The sequence below is a fragment of the Neltuma alba genome, unplaced genomic scaffold, assembly GCF_004799145.2.
Source record: "Neltuma alba isolate B1F8T4 unplaced genomic scaffold, ASM479914v2 tig00010348_pilon, whole genome shotgun sequence".
Taxonomy (NCBI): Eukaryota; Viridiplantae; Streptophyta; class Magnoliopsida; order Fabales; family Fabaceae; genus Neltuma; species Neltuma alba.
In genome coordinates, this window is record NW_021635258.1 from 188,493 (window position 1) to 205,238 (window position 16,746).

The 16,746-nt window shown below is 32.1% G+C and overlaps 2 protein-coding genes across 2 annotated transcripts in view; both read right to left on the reverse strand.

Annotated features, from left to right (window-relative positions):
• The window catches only part of LOC114755913 (putative receptor-like protein kinase At4g00960), a 43,100-nt gene that overhangs the window by 1,660 nt on the left and 24,694 nt on the right, over positions 1 to 16,746 (reverse strand). The window lies entirely within an intron of this gene.
• LOC114755921 (plasmodesmata-located protein 3-like) lies at positions 150 to 15,127 on the reverse strand. The gene is made up of 3 exons (XM_028944822.1): positions 14,701 to 15,127; positions 987 to 1,081; positions 150 to 459 (listed from the first exon to the last, which is right to left on the reverse strand). Exons 1-3 carry the CDS (start codon positions 15,087 to 15,089, stop codon positions 269 to 271), a joined length of 675 nt encoding a protein of 224 aa, XP_028800655.1. The 5' UTR covers positions 15,090 to 15,127; the 3' UTR covers positions 150 to 268.

Below are 16,746 nucleotides of genomic sequence, written 5' to 3' on the forward strand. Positions count from 1 at the left end.
TCCCATTGGAAATCTAACTTTAATTTTTACATTACATGAATCTCACTTAAAAACGTCATTCCTTTGGAACATGATCTATAATTATTAAAATACATGAGATCAAAATAAAGTTACATACCTTATATACAGAACCGAATCCTCCTTCTCCTAGTTTAGTTTCTTCACTAAAATTCTGAGTTGCAAACTTCAAATCCTTATAATTGTAAGAAATCAGGCCTTTTAACATAGTTGCAATAGTAATGTCCCCTATTGACAAGAAGATCATTTGTCAAAGTATCTTCATGAGCTGAAAGAACCAATTGGGGATCCATCCCTTCATAGAGATGAAAGTATGTTTACCTCTGTGAATTCTCTTCGAGTATTTTGATCGTCTAATACATATAAATAATATCAGGAGGATCGTAACAAGGGTAAATCCTCCAACAACTCCCCCGATCACTGCCCCCTTCTTGCTTGAACCTACAAGACAAGACTAGATGACTTGTTTTTAAATAAGTCATAATTTTTGCATATTAAATGTTCCTCTAAAAAATTTACAAAGAAAGAACATATCTCAATAACGTTTTATCGGTAAAAAAAGCAAAATGCATCATTATCAATATTGACACTAATATCGTTTTCTATGTAAAGCAGATAGTTTAAAAGGTAAATGTTCACAAGTAGATATCTTCACAGTGAGCATATTGGATAATAATTATAAAAAATTATCAAAGACTGTACTAATTCTTTTCAATATTGGATATATGAAAAAAGTCAAATGGAACCTAATAAAATAGAGGGGAAAGATTGATAGAATAGAAAAATTGCATGAACCCTTAGAGAATTCTCAATGTTTACAACTGATGAACAATGCAATTCTGGGTAAGTTTTATTAACAATATAATCCCTTAATCGATGATGGGGTTTTAATACACAAGCAAATCAAATTGTCATGCTGCAATAATATTTATTATATATATATATTAAAATCTTTGAAAGAGCCATACCTTGTTTGCCCAAGGAAGTAATATCAATGGGTTGGTAATAATGTGGAAAGAAGGAAGAGGGGGAGTATCTCATGAAACACCCATCAGCATAAGCCCTACCATCCGAATTGGTAAGACAGGTCGGCATAATATTGTTATATCCAGTGTTCAAGCAATTGAAGCAGCCATTCTGAGTGATAGTTTCAATACATTGAGCAAAGCCATAAATAGTTGTGCCATTATTATCAGGCAATTCTATCTTCGTGGCTGCAAAAAACCCTTATCTTTTGGGTGTTGTTGTTTGCAGATTCTTTAGCACTTGTTGCACAAGTGAGGTAAATAATGTAGTGGATTCTCCTACAGTTTGATTTCCACATGATACGGCATTGAAATCCTCCGTTGTCTTCCAAAAGAAAGCATTGGTCTCGTACCTCAATTCACAAAATGTATAACGTAACATATCAATTTTCCAGGATTAGTAAGCGTTTGTCTTGTTTACATACAAAACTTATAGGATGATATCTTGTAAATCGATTAGGGGTGTGTTTGAATAAACTTTTAGAGAACAAGTCATCATTTTAACCAAAAGAAAAAACTTTAGATCAAGTTTTTTATATTCACTATGTCACGGCTATGTGTTTTATTTTTGAAATATTATCATTTAATTCAAAAACAGGGCGCATATTGTTATATATAATTGGAGACCTTGACATAAAAAATATGAGAAACTTAATATAAATATTGTCTCTAACAAATGTTGCAGAAGAGACCTAAAATCACAAATCACATAAATTAAGCTGTTTATATACTAGGTAGGTTCAGGCCTGGTTAAGAGACCGACGATTAGTTCTATGAATGAGCACCAAGGGCTAGATAGGTGGCTACACTGATTGAAGACTGCATTATTTTTTCAGCTATTTATGTGGGCTGTGCATTTCAAAGAATGTAAGGAATTTCCTTAATCTTTTAATGGATCAGTTTAACTAGTGTCCCTTCTCATGGGTATCAGCCTTATGTAAATTTAGATATTATGGGAGTCTAGTCATTTCTAAATGACTAGGATCAAAGGTAGGGGTAGATTTATTACAATAAAGTTGTGAATTCTAATAAGATGGTTTATAATTGGGTTTTATCAATTGACGAGTATATATAAAAAAGTTTTGCTTGCTCAAAACAACTTTTAATTTCATTATTATTTTAATGCAATTAAAATTTTGCTAATTATAACAATTTTCCTGTATAAGAAAATTTTCATGTAAACAAAATTTGGAAATTTATTATCATCAACTATATTCATTTATCTTTGTATGCTGTCCGTATAAGTTATAATATAACATTTCATTTCTAATTCAATTTCAACTACAAATTAAATTCTATACTAAGAACGGGAAGTAATAACTAAAATTTATTTTCTTTATTTTCTCTACTATTTAATTAGCATATATCAATGTAAACCGCACAAACCACTACCTCGGTTATCAAAATAAATAAATATCTTATCTATATGACTATAACCCCTCACCCCCCCCCCAAAAATCGTCATCTCCGCATAGGAAGGTCAAACTGGAGCCTAATTTCTATTTAAAATAGAAAGGTCAAACTGGAGCTTAATTTCTATTTAAAATAGAAAGGTCAAACTGGAGTTTAATTTGCGGACGAATTGTACCCGAGGAAGCAGCCATCGAAGACAACGCCGGCACCTTGTGCCGCCGGAGGACACTTACGGACTTGCCGGACTGCGACGTCGAAGCAGGCAACACAGTCAGGAATGGAGATATAGTTTCTGTTAGTACAATTTATATGAACACATATATTTATCCAAATAGTCATATAGAATTTTACAATCATCAGAGTAGCAGCGGAAGACTTATAAATACCTCTCGCCATGCTAGATAGTCTAGAGAAGCAATCCACAATGCTTTTGGCCTTGATCTAGATTAGAATAACTGAAATTATTCAGATGTTATGAGTAGAAAAGATATCAGGATCTCTTCTGACTGGGAGGTGGGCATAGTGATGGAACTGGGAAAGAGCCGCCGCCAGTCAGGGAACCTCAAGAGCGTATTAGGTTTTCACTGATGCTCACTCAGTTAACCGTCAAAACTTAACCCACCATCAAGGTCGAGAATGACTAAAAAGCACTGAGTCTAGAACCCTACCTGGACTGGGCCTAACTGACTAACGGGCCATACTTTGGATATTTTAATTAAAACAAAATAATATAATATAATATAAAATATATAATTAAAATATCTTACATTCTCCCACTTGGCCCGTTCATAATATGTCAGTTGACATGTCAAGGTTGATCAAGGCAATACTATTAGAATCATGGCGATAAGTCCTCTTAATCGAGTATTATCTTCCATGTATTACAAATAGCATCCTTACTTAATGGGTTATAACTTTATGAATAAACCTTAAATGTTTATTCGGTTCCAACTTGAATGTTTGTTAATCTCACATAATTCAGGTACCAAACTTGAGACAACAAACCAAAATTTGAATTTCATCACTTGATAACACCTCATTTAGATCACTACATGTGATCCATCTCTGATAAGATATTGATCCTTTGACATTTTTAATAGCATGCTCTTTATTCAAAGATTTATGCTTTATGTGTTTTATGACCAATTAAATCCATGGTCATATAATAAACACCTTTGATGAATTTGAAATTAATTCAATAATTTAAAATCCTATGATGAAATTCATTAATCAACAATCTTACAACTTGCCTCTATGAATGATTACAAGAGACACTTCATTATGAAAGGAAACAATCAGTGATTGTTTAGCAATCTTGCACTCCTTCATGATGCAACTTGTTCATTAAGCATGGATATGTATCACAATGTTAACAATGTGTTGCTAACTCATCCAGCTAAATTGAACGATCTCAATCATTCAAGGAAATTGACTCATATATGTGAAGCATGATACCTAATGTACATTTAGTAATGTACTTCACCATTGCAGCTTTTCAGTTATCATTCAAGTATTAATTTACTTGTAACTCCTACTAATATTCATTGTAATGACATTGCCCATTTTGTGCACATTTAAACAAGGCAATATCCTACCAGTTGACTTAGAAGAAATACTCATCATCTCCTTTACATGATGATCATATTAGAGACATATAGACAATCTGATCATATCCTCGTATCAAGTATGTTACACATGACAAATGTCATCTATTCATGGATGTTCAAATACTTGTGATTATATATTACTTATGATAATCTCAAGTACCTTGAGAATAATCCATTTATGTATTCTAAAAGAATACAGCACCTTAACCAATAATATCACAACTTTTGAACAATGACCATCCTCTCATTTGTAACACCTTGAGTCATAAATATGAACAATATATGGATCATCTATATGCAAATTATAGATGACCCAACTCCCACTAATCAAGTGATACAAACAAAACCATGATATTCTCAACTTGATCATGCATGTGAGTATATCATGATATATTAGTCATCACTATTTTGAGACTTGCTCATGGACCAAATTCTCCTTGTATAAACTATTTGACCTCTTTTACTAATTCATGTATCTCTCCTTGTATCAAAAATTGGAAAGATTCTAACAATATTCCAAATCAATATAGACATTGGTACCATGAAGATATGGTGGGAACTATTCATTAATATAGGAGGTAATATCTCACTATAATAAGTTCCTTTTCTCTATAGAGAATCTTTGGCGAACAATATTCTTTTGTATTACTTAATGTTGCATACTAGCAACTATACAAATATTCAAACGTTATTGTTTGCCTTGAAATCTCACATATCTATTATGAAGCAATGCCTTTATTTGGAATATATTTCATTTCTTGAAATATGAAATTGAGATCATACTCCATATTTTTATTTATGTTCTAGCTGAATACTTTTATGTACATCATGTAGTTACAGCGAACTACCAAATTTCAATCACTATTGATCTTAACTCAATCTGTTAATGAGATTGAAGTTGCAGAAAAAAAAGTATCACCCATCAATTTTGAGATATCCCTTATATATTTTCAAATACTCCTTGTATAATTGACGGAATTCTTAATGTTGATACTCTTAATTTCAAACATGATCAATTGTGAATCTAAGAACTTCATGATGGTTTTACATTCACCTTAACAAGATGAGTGCCATGCCAAACCAATGTTCTACCATAATTAGAGGTTGTTCTTTATATGTGATCATTTTTTATTAGTTTGATCACTCCCACTAATCATGGCAATAATAATGAATTTGGCATTCCTCCAAATACTACACTAAAATATGATGGACAAAACATTTGGATGCTTGAGACTTTTATGTATTTTCATCAAAATATGCAATATAAGTCCCAAGAAATATTTTCCTTCTACACTCTTTCTTTCATAAGACAATTTTTCTACAAGTATATATAATAAGTTAAGCTTCCAACTCTTTAGATTTTCAAAAGAATTTAAATACAAATTAGGTTGGAATCTCATTTAGTATATACATAATTGTCTTGAGTGTGTACCCGAAGAGGAAAAACAAATTGTAAACCTTACTGCTCAATATGTCTATTAATATTATGTTTCTTCTCTCAACAACATCACCTAGTGATTTCTTATATGAAGAAACTTAATATATAGACTAGGTTACTGTCCATCACTAATGTACTCACCATCTATCTCCCTTGTTGATCTCACTGCATTAATCTATTTGTCAGATTAACCACCCAATTTTGCCTTGTACATTACACAATTATAAGGCAAATAGTGATCAGACATTGTGAGAAGCCACTTATAGGAAAAATATGTAATTCCATTTACTAGAACACAAACTTAAAATAAATAATAGTACATGTAATCTCTTACTAATCATAACTCTTCAAACTTTCTTAAAGTGGTGCGATAGTTTACGTATTTCTTAATGTAAACTATACATAGATTGGAATCAATAAGGTTTAAGAGATCATTAAATCTCATTCTTGATACACCTTTTGACCCTTTCATGAAGATCTTTGAAAATATTATGCACCACACAACTTGAAGAAATCCTTCTCATGGTTAGTACAAACAAAATGAGATTTTAAATGCACCAATGGCAATAATTTATCCATCATTATCTCCAATCAGACCTTTCCTTATTAACATATAATTCTTACATATGCATATCACTTTATGGCCTTAAAGTTGGTGACTAAATAACCCTTATTCAAAATCTCATTCTTATTCAAATTTGAGCCAATCATTTAATATATACATTTTCAATAAATACTTAATCTTGCATGTATTTATGAAAACATATATAGCTCATACTAATGGGATAATAAATTAAGAATCTCTTTCACCAACAGTAATGGAGATTATTTGTGCCAATACACTTTATGGAGAATCACTTTATAGTCTGCATACAATACAATGACTCTTTATGAGAATTTCTCAAATTCATCCTTCAGCCCATTTCTTGACTTTTGTTCCATTCATTATGTACCCATAACCAGCTCTTAATTGAGATCATTGTATTAAGACAATTTAGTCTCATAATACTATCTCATTTTGCATCCTAGTATTAATAGGCACTAGAACTTTCTTGATGTCAAGTTCAATTTAGTTGAAGAAGTCACATTTATCTTCTTCTAGGCTCAATAATTGTCCCTAACTCAAAAGATAACAATAATGCTGCAAAATAAAGAATTAACTTTTAATCATGCTTACAACAACACTTTATGAGGCATTTAACCATCACGTTTAAGCGTACATTTACTAACGTAAATCATACAATCATAAATTTCGTATCACTGAAGTCTACCTGTGGGTAAAGACTTTAGCATAGCACAAATTTATGTTCTCTAATTGGTGAAACTAGAATGCATTTAGATTTCTAATACCTGTAGGCTACTTAGGAATCATAAGGCCGTTTTTATCCCACCCTAATTAAATATGTAATTATAATTATCTACCTGTGGGCAAAGATTAACCATAACTACATATTTAATTACAAGTGATGTCTTTAAATCTTTATGTGATGATTTGTCTATTAAGACAAATACATGTACATGTAAGGATGCTGTGGCTACTCCTCAACTCTACATTTGCATCACAAAGACATCAAATCATTGTGTGTATTGATTGTGCATTTAACCAAAATTGATATTTTAAATCCACATGTGATTAAATATGCATACAACATGTGAATAAGGATGCTGTGGCTACTCCTTGAACAAATATATATGCTAATCACTAATGTCATATATGTACAATTAAATTCTATATACACACAATATCAATGAGCATTCCAACTAAATAATTTAATCAACTAAACCATTTATGTGATCAAATTATAATTACTCATTGATTATAGTTGATATTTTAAAATCTGTATGTGATTATCTATCCATGCGCTATGTAAAAGGATGCTGTGGCTACTCCTTATTAACTTTGCATGCTAATCACAATTATTGACTATGTGCATTTAAATCTCATATATGCACGACATAATGGAGAACTTGGCCAATTAATTTAAGCAACATAAGCAACTAAATAACTAAAATTAAATTCTCCCACTATTTTATGCACCCAAAAATTGTTTAATAAATCAAATTTAGCATATTTCAACTCAAATATAACTCTGCAAAATTCAAATAAATATATAATTGCCCAAAAAAATACTTAAAACAATTAAATAAGGCACAAAAGAATTTCGCAAAATTTCCCAATGTTAAAAGAGCCAAATTGATTTCTCTTATATTTAAACAATTTAAATGGCACATAAAATACACTATGCATAAACCAAATGGCTAAATAAATAATGGCCAATTTAAATAACACTTTATTAGCCCCAAAAAATAAGGTGTTTTCTGAGAATAAGACAAAATTGGTCAATATTGCAAAAAATACACATGGAGCCCAAATCCCAAAATCCAGAAACAAACTAAATATTCGGGCCCAAAAAGAATTACCTTTTTTTTTTTTTAGTACTACTAAAGGATAAGTGTCATCCTATTAGAGGCAATTCTATTCGAACGACTATCAAGCACTAAATGTGAGTATCTCTTTTAATGGAAATTTAAATTTTGATTCATCATATTGTGAGAGACTCAAAAAGAATTCCCAATAACAAATTAGAAAACTCAAACGATCTTTCTCCAGCCTAAATAATCTCGGAAATCAAGCAAACCAACCCAAAGATCAATAATCCAATAAAGGGCCTAAATGGATTTCTTTTAGACATATAAAATTGGCCTCCACAAGTTTCCGAAAACAAACCGAAAGAGTGACAAAATTATGAACCAGAAACAAATTAAAAATAGCAAAGGCCCATGTTCCAATTTTCCTGAAATTAGAACAAATTTTCTACAGCCGAATAATAGTTTTTTTTTTTTTGAAATCAAAATAATTGGCCCAAACAAGCAACGGCCTCGGCCTAACAGAATCCAAGAGGGTTAGAATTGGCATTTTCTTTTTCCTTTTTTTTTTAATTTCAAAGGGCCCAGAAACTCAAGAAGCCGAAAAAGTAGGGAGGCCCAACGCAGAAATTCCAGATATAAAAATGAATTGAATAAAATAAAAAGTCAGCCTAATTTAATAAGGCCAGATCATGCGCAGCCCAATTCCCTAATTAACTGAAACGTAGCGTTTCACTTTGGGCCAAACGACATCGTTCTGCGTACTGAGGAAAGGCTTTGTCTAGAATGCAAAACAGTGCGTTTTGCTCATCTTCCCTAGCTAGCCGGACCCCTACCCGATCAGTGACCCAAAAAGGCTAGCTACAGACCTGCCGCCACCAGGAGCCTCAGATGGTGGTTTCCAGTTCGGAAGTTTATACGGCGTAAAAATAGAAAGTTAACGGCAAGCAACTTATTCACAATGATATCATCAAAACCAAGGCCAAAATACCAAATTCGAAAAACTGAAGATAGCGGTGCACAAATTTTGAACGAAAATCATTTATTTCGTAACCCATGACGTCACAGCAATAATGTGATCGAAGATAACCGCTCATATATATGAAGGTATGAGATGGATATTCTTTATATCGGCTCAACTATCCAATCGTTTTTGTTTTAAAAAAACAAATAATGTATGGATAATTAATGAACAGAGTAAACCTAAGAAAATCATACATATATTCAAATCCGAAAACAAAAGAAAAGGATCAAGATCAAATATGACCTTACTTTGAATTATTTCTCAAATTAATTTTCAAAAGAAAATTAAGATACATCCATAATATATCATAAACAAAAATAGCAAGCAGAGGGAGATCTAGAAACCAGGCTCTGATGCCACATGTTAGTACAATTTATATGAACACATATATTTATCCAAATAGTCATATAGAATTTTACAATCATCAGAGTAGCAGCGGAAGACTTATAAATACCTCTCGCCATGCTAGGTAGTCTAGAGAAGCAATCCACAATGCTTTTGGCCTTGATCTAGATTAGAATAACTGAAATTATTCAGATGTTATGAGTAGAAAAGATATCAGGATCTCTTCTGACTGGGAGGTGGGCATAGTGATGGAACTCGGAAAGAGCCGCCGCCAGTCAGGGAACCTCAAGAGCGTATTAGGTTTTCACTGATGCTCACTCAGTTAACCGTCAAAACTTAACCCACCATCAAGGTCGAGAATGACTAAAAAGCACTGAGTCTAGAACCCTACTTGGACTGGGCCTAACTGACTAACGGGCCATACTTTGGATATTTTAATTAAAACAAAATAATATAATATAATATAAAATATATAATTAAAATATCTTACAGTTTCTACACTGAAAAAGTGTGAAAACGGGGTTTTCTGGGTTGGCTATCCTCGCCGTCGCAAAATACTTGTTCTCAGAGACGATATTCTCTTTGATGTCTCGAAACGTTGCGTTTACGTTTTCATGGAAGATGGATAAGTTGGGCAAGACGACTTGGTTGGCAGATGGTGTGCAGCGGCCGTATATAAGATTGGTCTGTGGATCCGAAACGACGGCGTCAAGTGTCCACCATGACCAGAATATGAAGGAGATTACAGAAAGGAAAATAGGTTGAAGAAGCATGTTATATATATATATATATATATCTGCGTGTGTGTGTGTGTGACTGTGTATGCAGAGGTTGGCTGCAGGTGGAGAGAATAATGAAGATGAAGAAGGAAAGAGAGGTCAAGTTGGATCTAGCGATATATAAACTATATCAGAGATTAGAGATTGGTGTTTGAAGAGGAGAATTATATCAGAGAATTAATGAGGAAGAAGAAACTGATACATTTGAGGGAAATCGAAGACAGCCATATGGCTTAAGATCCGGGGCATCGGATCAGCTGTTTCAACACAATTCGTCATCTTCTTCAAATGATCGATTGAAAGGAAAATCGCAAAAAAAGACTAGAAATTGTAAAATTGTAAACAAGGTATTTTGTAAAAAATTTGTTATCATTTATCATTTGACTGTTATTAAAACCTATACAAATTTTATAACGGATACTGATGCGATTTTGCAATTTTCACGGTCTTTTTCTTCTTTTTTTTGTGATTTTTAATTGATTGGAGGATGCAATAAAAAAAACTCTTTATTGCATGGGATGTCAATGTTGCAATTTTTGAAAGTTTCTTTTTTTGACCCAAAGCTTTGTAAATTGCGTGGGGCAGTGCCCTCCCGTACCAGAAGGACAAAAAATTAAATGGGCTCCGAAGACTAACAATGACAGGGGGAAGTTGAAAAATTCCAACAAGGACACCCATATTGACCAGGTACCAACATTAAGGTTATATTATGATGTTTGTTTGTTTTTCTCTCACCTCTCCATTTGTTGACTATGTGATATTTTCCAATGAATTATGAAAATTTCGAGTAAATAATTTGGTGTGGGGAGCCATTTTGGAGTTTGGGCCCTAATAGGATAGTGGTTAGTGGTTTCTACTTCTTAATGAGCCATATCTTAATTCCTTAGTATTGTTCCTGAGTAGAGGTAGGAATCAAGGTCAGTCCTACAAAATCAAAATTTTAAAAATATCCCAATTTGTTAGGCCCGACCTTCAAACTAATGAACTCAAGGTTGGCCCACGGGCTTTCAGCCAGTTTAAAAAAATATACTATTTTTTATATTTCTCATAACTTTTGTCAAGAAAATAAAAAAACTAATGAAATTGTTAATAAAACACATAAATATGAATAAAATTAAGTCACAAATACAAAATATTATCATATATAAATATTCATCAATATCTAAGAACATATAAAGCATTCATTAATAAGATAACAATATCCAAAAGTTTCATCTGTAGTGCAATTATGCAATAAATAAATACTATCATTAATCTTGTGAAACTTCATCATCATTATAATCAATTACTCTTCTTCATAAGTATACTTTTCTTTCATAACAAAAATATCAAGATTTTCTTCTTTATAGGAATTTTATTTTTAAATTTTGCAATCTAGCTATTATTTTACTTTAGTGTGAGAAACATTATTTTTGAAACTCATGAATTTCTAATTCAAATTATAGAATCACAAGTTATATAAATATAAAAATACTCTATTATCAAATATATATAGTTTAAAAATATCAATGCATATAATATAAATCAAATCATTATTAATGTCCAAATTAATCCATTTTTTAAAAATTTAATCAGACAAATTATTGTCTAAAACTAAATAAATCAATCCATTTTGTGAAATTTAATTTTAAAATGATAATATCTAAAAAATTAATAATATTAGAAAAAATTTAAAAAAATTATAAAAATACCTAAATGGGCCAGCTCTCGGCCCTACAGGGCCAACCCTTTTAAGCCCTTGGCCCTGCAGGGTCTATTTCCCATTTGAGAGAAAAAATTTTAAACCTGACCCTTGTAATTTTAGAGTCTCAACGGGCTCGGCCTGTTTTTCCGGTTCTATCATGAGAATACTCCCACAATTTCATATATAAAATACAACTAACTGAGTTGCATAAATTAAAAAGTTAGCTAAAAATAAAAGATACATAAAAAATATTTTTTTTTTACTAAGCATGTCTTTATTTAGAGAGAGTGAGAGTGAATGAAAGAGAATAAGTGGGAAAAATGTAATGATAGCTAACATATAATCAAGAAGGGCAAAAATAAAAAATATTAAAATTTTAGGTCCCTTTTTTAAGTATATCATATGAATAATTCTAAGTCATTTCCCAAAAAAAAAAAAAAAAGAGTAGGCCAAGGGAGGATTAAAAACAATGGAAAGAAGGACAACAAATGAATGAGGGAGAAGACCACGGTACTATCATTAGCCTCATCATATGCTAAAGCTATCCACCTTGAATGAAGAAGCCAAACTACGAACAATTTTGAGTTTCTACATCACACCGTGACTACAGATCTTACCCTATATATTAACCAAGGTTAGAGATAAACTCGGATAATTATGATGACTTATAGTCATATAGCTTACTATGCCCTCATTTATTTATTATAAGCTTTAAATAACTAATTCACGGATAATAAATCATTAGTTAAAATTAATGAAAAACAATAATAAGTTAGAAATAAACTTTTGTTTTTAAATATGTTCTTATAATATATGAGAAAAAAGATAAAAGAAAACATGTGAAAAAATGTGATAAAAGAAAAATAATTAAGGACAATATTGAAAAACAATGTATTATATGCTAAGATAAACTCAAATTAAAACTTATAAAATGAATCATACTCTTCCTAAATTTGAAACTTATAAATAGAACCGGAAGGAATATATAGCACCCTGGTCTTTAATATAAGTCACTTATAAGTTCTAACTTACTTTTGCATACTAAGTAATGCATTAAATTGATAGAGTTTCCACTTTTACCATCATTTGAATTTTCTCTCTTTATGTTTACAAATCATTCTCATATCTATCGTTTCTTTTTTTCTTTCCAATAAGAATTAAATAAGGGTGAAATTAAAAATAGAAGCATTAAATTTACTATAAGTAACTTACTTTTAGGATCAAAACTTCCTATACAAGTGACTTATATTTAGGACTGTAATGATAGATCAGATTAATTTAATAACTGTTTGGAAAGAATTATTAATTAATTAGGCATAATTGTTATATCAGGAAATTAATGGTATATTAATAATGACCCCTATTATAATTGTAAGTAAACTAAACTCCTCAAAATAGATATACTTTAGACAGGACTAGTCTTAGCTCGGCACTTAGGCTAAACCGAGCACTAAACCTGAACAGGCTTAGTCTAATATGCTGGTCGCCGGAGATGAGTCACCAGGCATTGGGCTTCAAATTCTATTCTAATATCTGTGGTTGCCAAAAATCTAATTCTGTGTAGCAAAGAGGGAAGAATCCAGATTAGAAAAACAACAAGACTCGAATCAAATTTTGAACAAAGAACCCATCATCATCTCATGCCAAATCTGGGAAGAGGACATCGGAGAAAGGAGACCCAAACGGCCCGTGTTCTTAAACTCGGACCGGTTCGGACCCCGGCGACCCAAACAGCTTATGCCGGACTGGTTTTTTGTGTTGGACCCTTTCGCAAGAAGAGAAGAGGAAGAAGAAAGTAGGAAGGAAGAGGAGGTTTTACCAGGCCGAAAAAGGATAAAAAGAAGAAAGAGGAAAACTCTCACCAGCCAATAATCCAGAACTTTAACAGGAAATGAGGATTTTAACTTTTTAAATTTATTATTCCAAATAAGCCCTTAATGGTAAAAAGGGCCGTTAATGTGTGGACTGTGGACCACACGTAGGAGGAGAGTGAAGGGCCCACAAGCAAGCCTGCTATGCTCATCATGAAATATCCATGGGCCAGATCTCATTTAAACTAAATAAAAAAAAAATACAATCAGGTCCCACCTAAGAGAATTAGATGTAAAAACATTCTTTAAAATTATCAAATTATTCTGAAATCCTAAGAGACCTCGTTACAAGAGATTCTATTTGTTAATTATCAAATTGCCTTTATCTCTTTTTTTAAGTATGTATTGATAACTGAAAGTACAGTCGTTAACAACTTAAAGTTTAAAGATTAACACCTATTGTGATAGGTATTGACAATTCACGCATTAAATTTTTGTCAGGTGTTGAGAAAATGTGTTGTTAATAATTTCCGCGATAGTGGTTAATTGTTTACACTTTAAGTTATTAACGACTGCTCTTTCAATTGTTAATGCAAATTTTTTCAAAAAAAAAAAACAAAGCAATTTGGTAATTAAACAAATCAAATATTTTGCAATGAGATCCGGACTTCAGTATAATTTGATCATTTTAAAGGACCTTTTTGTTTTTAATTCTCTTGGATGGGATTTTATCGCAATTTTTTCATAAATAAAGCCTATTCATTTTAAAAATAAATTTCAATTAGGTTTCAACAATCTAAAATCAGTATACACAATTGAAACTAATGATGACCTATCCACATCAAGATGACCATATGGAATGTGTTTCTGTCGCATGTAGGACACACACACACACTATTCTTCCTATTCTAAATATGAAAGCTAGTTAACTAATTTGAGTATATTAAGAAAATAAGTTAAGTTGGTTATTTGTAATAAATAGTTATTGCTTTTCCTAAAATATCCTTGTTAATAAAATGTATTAGCTAAAACTACAATTATTAGAAGGACTACCTTGACAAAAAAAAATGCATAAATATAAAAAACAAAGTGGATTGAGACTTTATATTTATGACTAAAATAAAAATAAAACAAAATCTAATATCAAGGACATATGTACAAGAAAGAAAAGCGGTGGATGAAGTTGTACCTGAGAAAGCAGCCGTCGTAGACGACATAGCCACCGGCGGCAGGGCCGTTTCGGATTTGTACAGTGGCGACGTCGAAGCAGGCAACACAATCATGAACGGAGAGATAGTTTCTGCACTGAAAAAGACTGCTAACGGAGCTTTCTGAGTTGCCTTGCTGCGCCGTGGCGAAGTACTTGTTTTGAGTGACGATCTGGTCTCTGATGTCTCGAAACGTTGCGTTTATGCCGTGATTGATGATGGAGAAGTTGGACAACACTAGTAACTTTGTTGGGGTGCACCCTTGAGCTACAAGATTGGTCTGTGGCTCCGAAACGACGCCGTTAAGTGTCCACCATGACCAGATCGTGAAGGTGATAATCAAAGAAAGGAGATTATCAGGTTGAAGCATCTTTTGGTAAATGCAATTAGAGAGCGAAGATGAAGAAGGAAGAATAATAAAGCAATGATGTACAGAAGAGAATCGAGCTGTTTCTTCTCGCGCGCGTGTCTCTGTGTGTGAGTCGCACGCATGGAGAGCCTGTTCGTAACTTGCTTCCTTCCTGGGTCTTGCAGAAGAAGATGGACTGGTTAGTGGAAGACTTGGAAGACGAATTAGTGTAAGACTTGGTCAATTCAGCAGCCTCTAGTTAAACGCACGTCAAAGTGGTCACAAGGGCCAGCCTACAACAACCAGGACAAAGAATAGTACCTACTATTAAAAGCATCATCTTATTTACATTTGGTTTAAAGTAAGCATTATCTGGAAAATTAATCTTTTTTGTCATTCAACTTTTAACTTCGTACAGTGACTCAGTCCTTGAACTCTTAGTTAAAACTCAATTTATATACATATACTACTTCCGCTCCTTAATATTAGAGTTTGTTGACTAATTTAAGTGGACTTAAAAAAATTAGTTAAATTCGTTCTTTGTAATAAATAAGTGTTGTGTTCTATAAAATATTCTTGCTGATCATACTTATAAGCTAGGTCTATCATATGATGAAACATTTAATATTTGCAACTACTTCAAGGACTATCTTAAAAAAATATATAAATATGAGAGACAAAATAAATTCAGGTTTTATATTTAAAACTAAATTGAAAGTAAACTATTTTTTTATTAATGACCAAAAGTAGTGTGTATATATGAGTGTGTGTATAACTCTCAGTCTCTTGCCCTCATTTTCCTCCTGTTTCTTAAAATCATCCGTAACGTGGGGTTATTATACACATTAAATTATACAGTTTCCCCCTCACTTTAATTTGATTTTGATGTGTGTGATCTTTTACCACACACACACATATAGTGATAAAGGATGGTGATTGATCAGTGGGCGTCGTCGCTGGTCCCAATGGGGCAAATGGTGACCCTTTCACCAAAATGTGTCGACACTCTGTGTTCCAACGACTTGTGCACTTATGAACGAACTTTGGAGTTAACTGGAAAAAATGAAGTCGTCACGTGATACTAGGGTCAGTCGTGATAATGTGGGCCGGGGGTCGATCGACATCCGGCGGCTGAAAGGATACTGTATCTCTTTTTGTTTTTTTGAGCCAATGGGGATATTGGATTTTTCTTTTCAAAGCATAAATAATTCTGTTCGAAGTATTGTAAGGAATAAAATGTGGGTATCTTTTTTAGTGGAGATTTGAATATTAAAAATATTACTTCTTTTTTTTTTTTATCAATGAAGAGCGAAATATTAATATATATATATATAGCAAAAATATTTTACTTATCTATTTTATTAATTCAACTAAATAATTGTTTATCACTTTCTTAAAATGAGCTGATAAAAAGAATTTACGGTACTCAACCTCCTCCTCCTCCTCTTAAGATAATTTTAATTGGTTGATTCTGCTAAACTCAATGTGATAATCTCTGTTCGCAATGCCTAATAATTTTAACTCTAATTTTTCTTCTAATGTCATTGCATAAATATGATAGAAAAAGCATCTCAGTTGATATTCTCTTACATCTATCAGATTTCTATTTCACTCTTAACGTGACCATCAAGACAAAAACATGCATGTAAATTCACTAAAATGGTCTTATCATGTAGAA

What these genes read in the sequence shown, in the direction of transcription:
- LOC114755921 (XM_028944822.1), bottom strand. Translation starts at nt 15,089, where the DNA reads ATGCTTCAACCTGATAATCTCCTTTCTTTGATTATCACCTTCACGATC. An exon ending in TACGACGGCTGCTTTCTCAG is followed by an intron (nt 1,082 to 14,700) that starts GTACAACTTCAT and finishes TTCGGATGGTAG; the next exon opens with GGCTTATGCTGATGGGTGTT. An exon ending in TACTTCCTTGGGCAAACAAG is followed by an intron (nt 460 to 986) that starts GTATGGCTCTTT and finishes CTTGTCTTGTAG; the next exon opens with GTTCAAGCAAGAAGGGGGCA.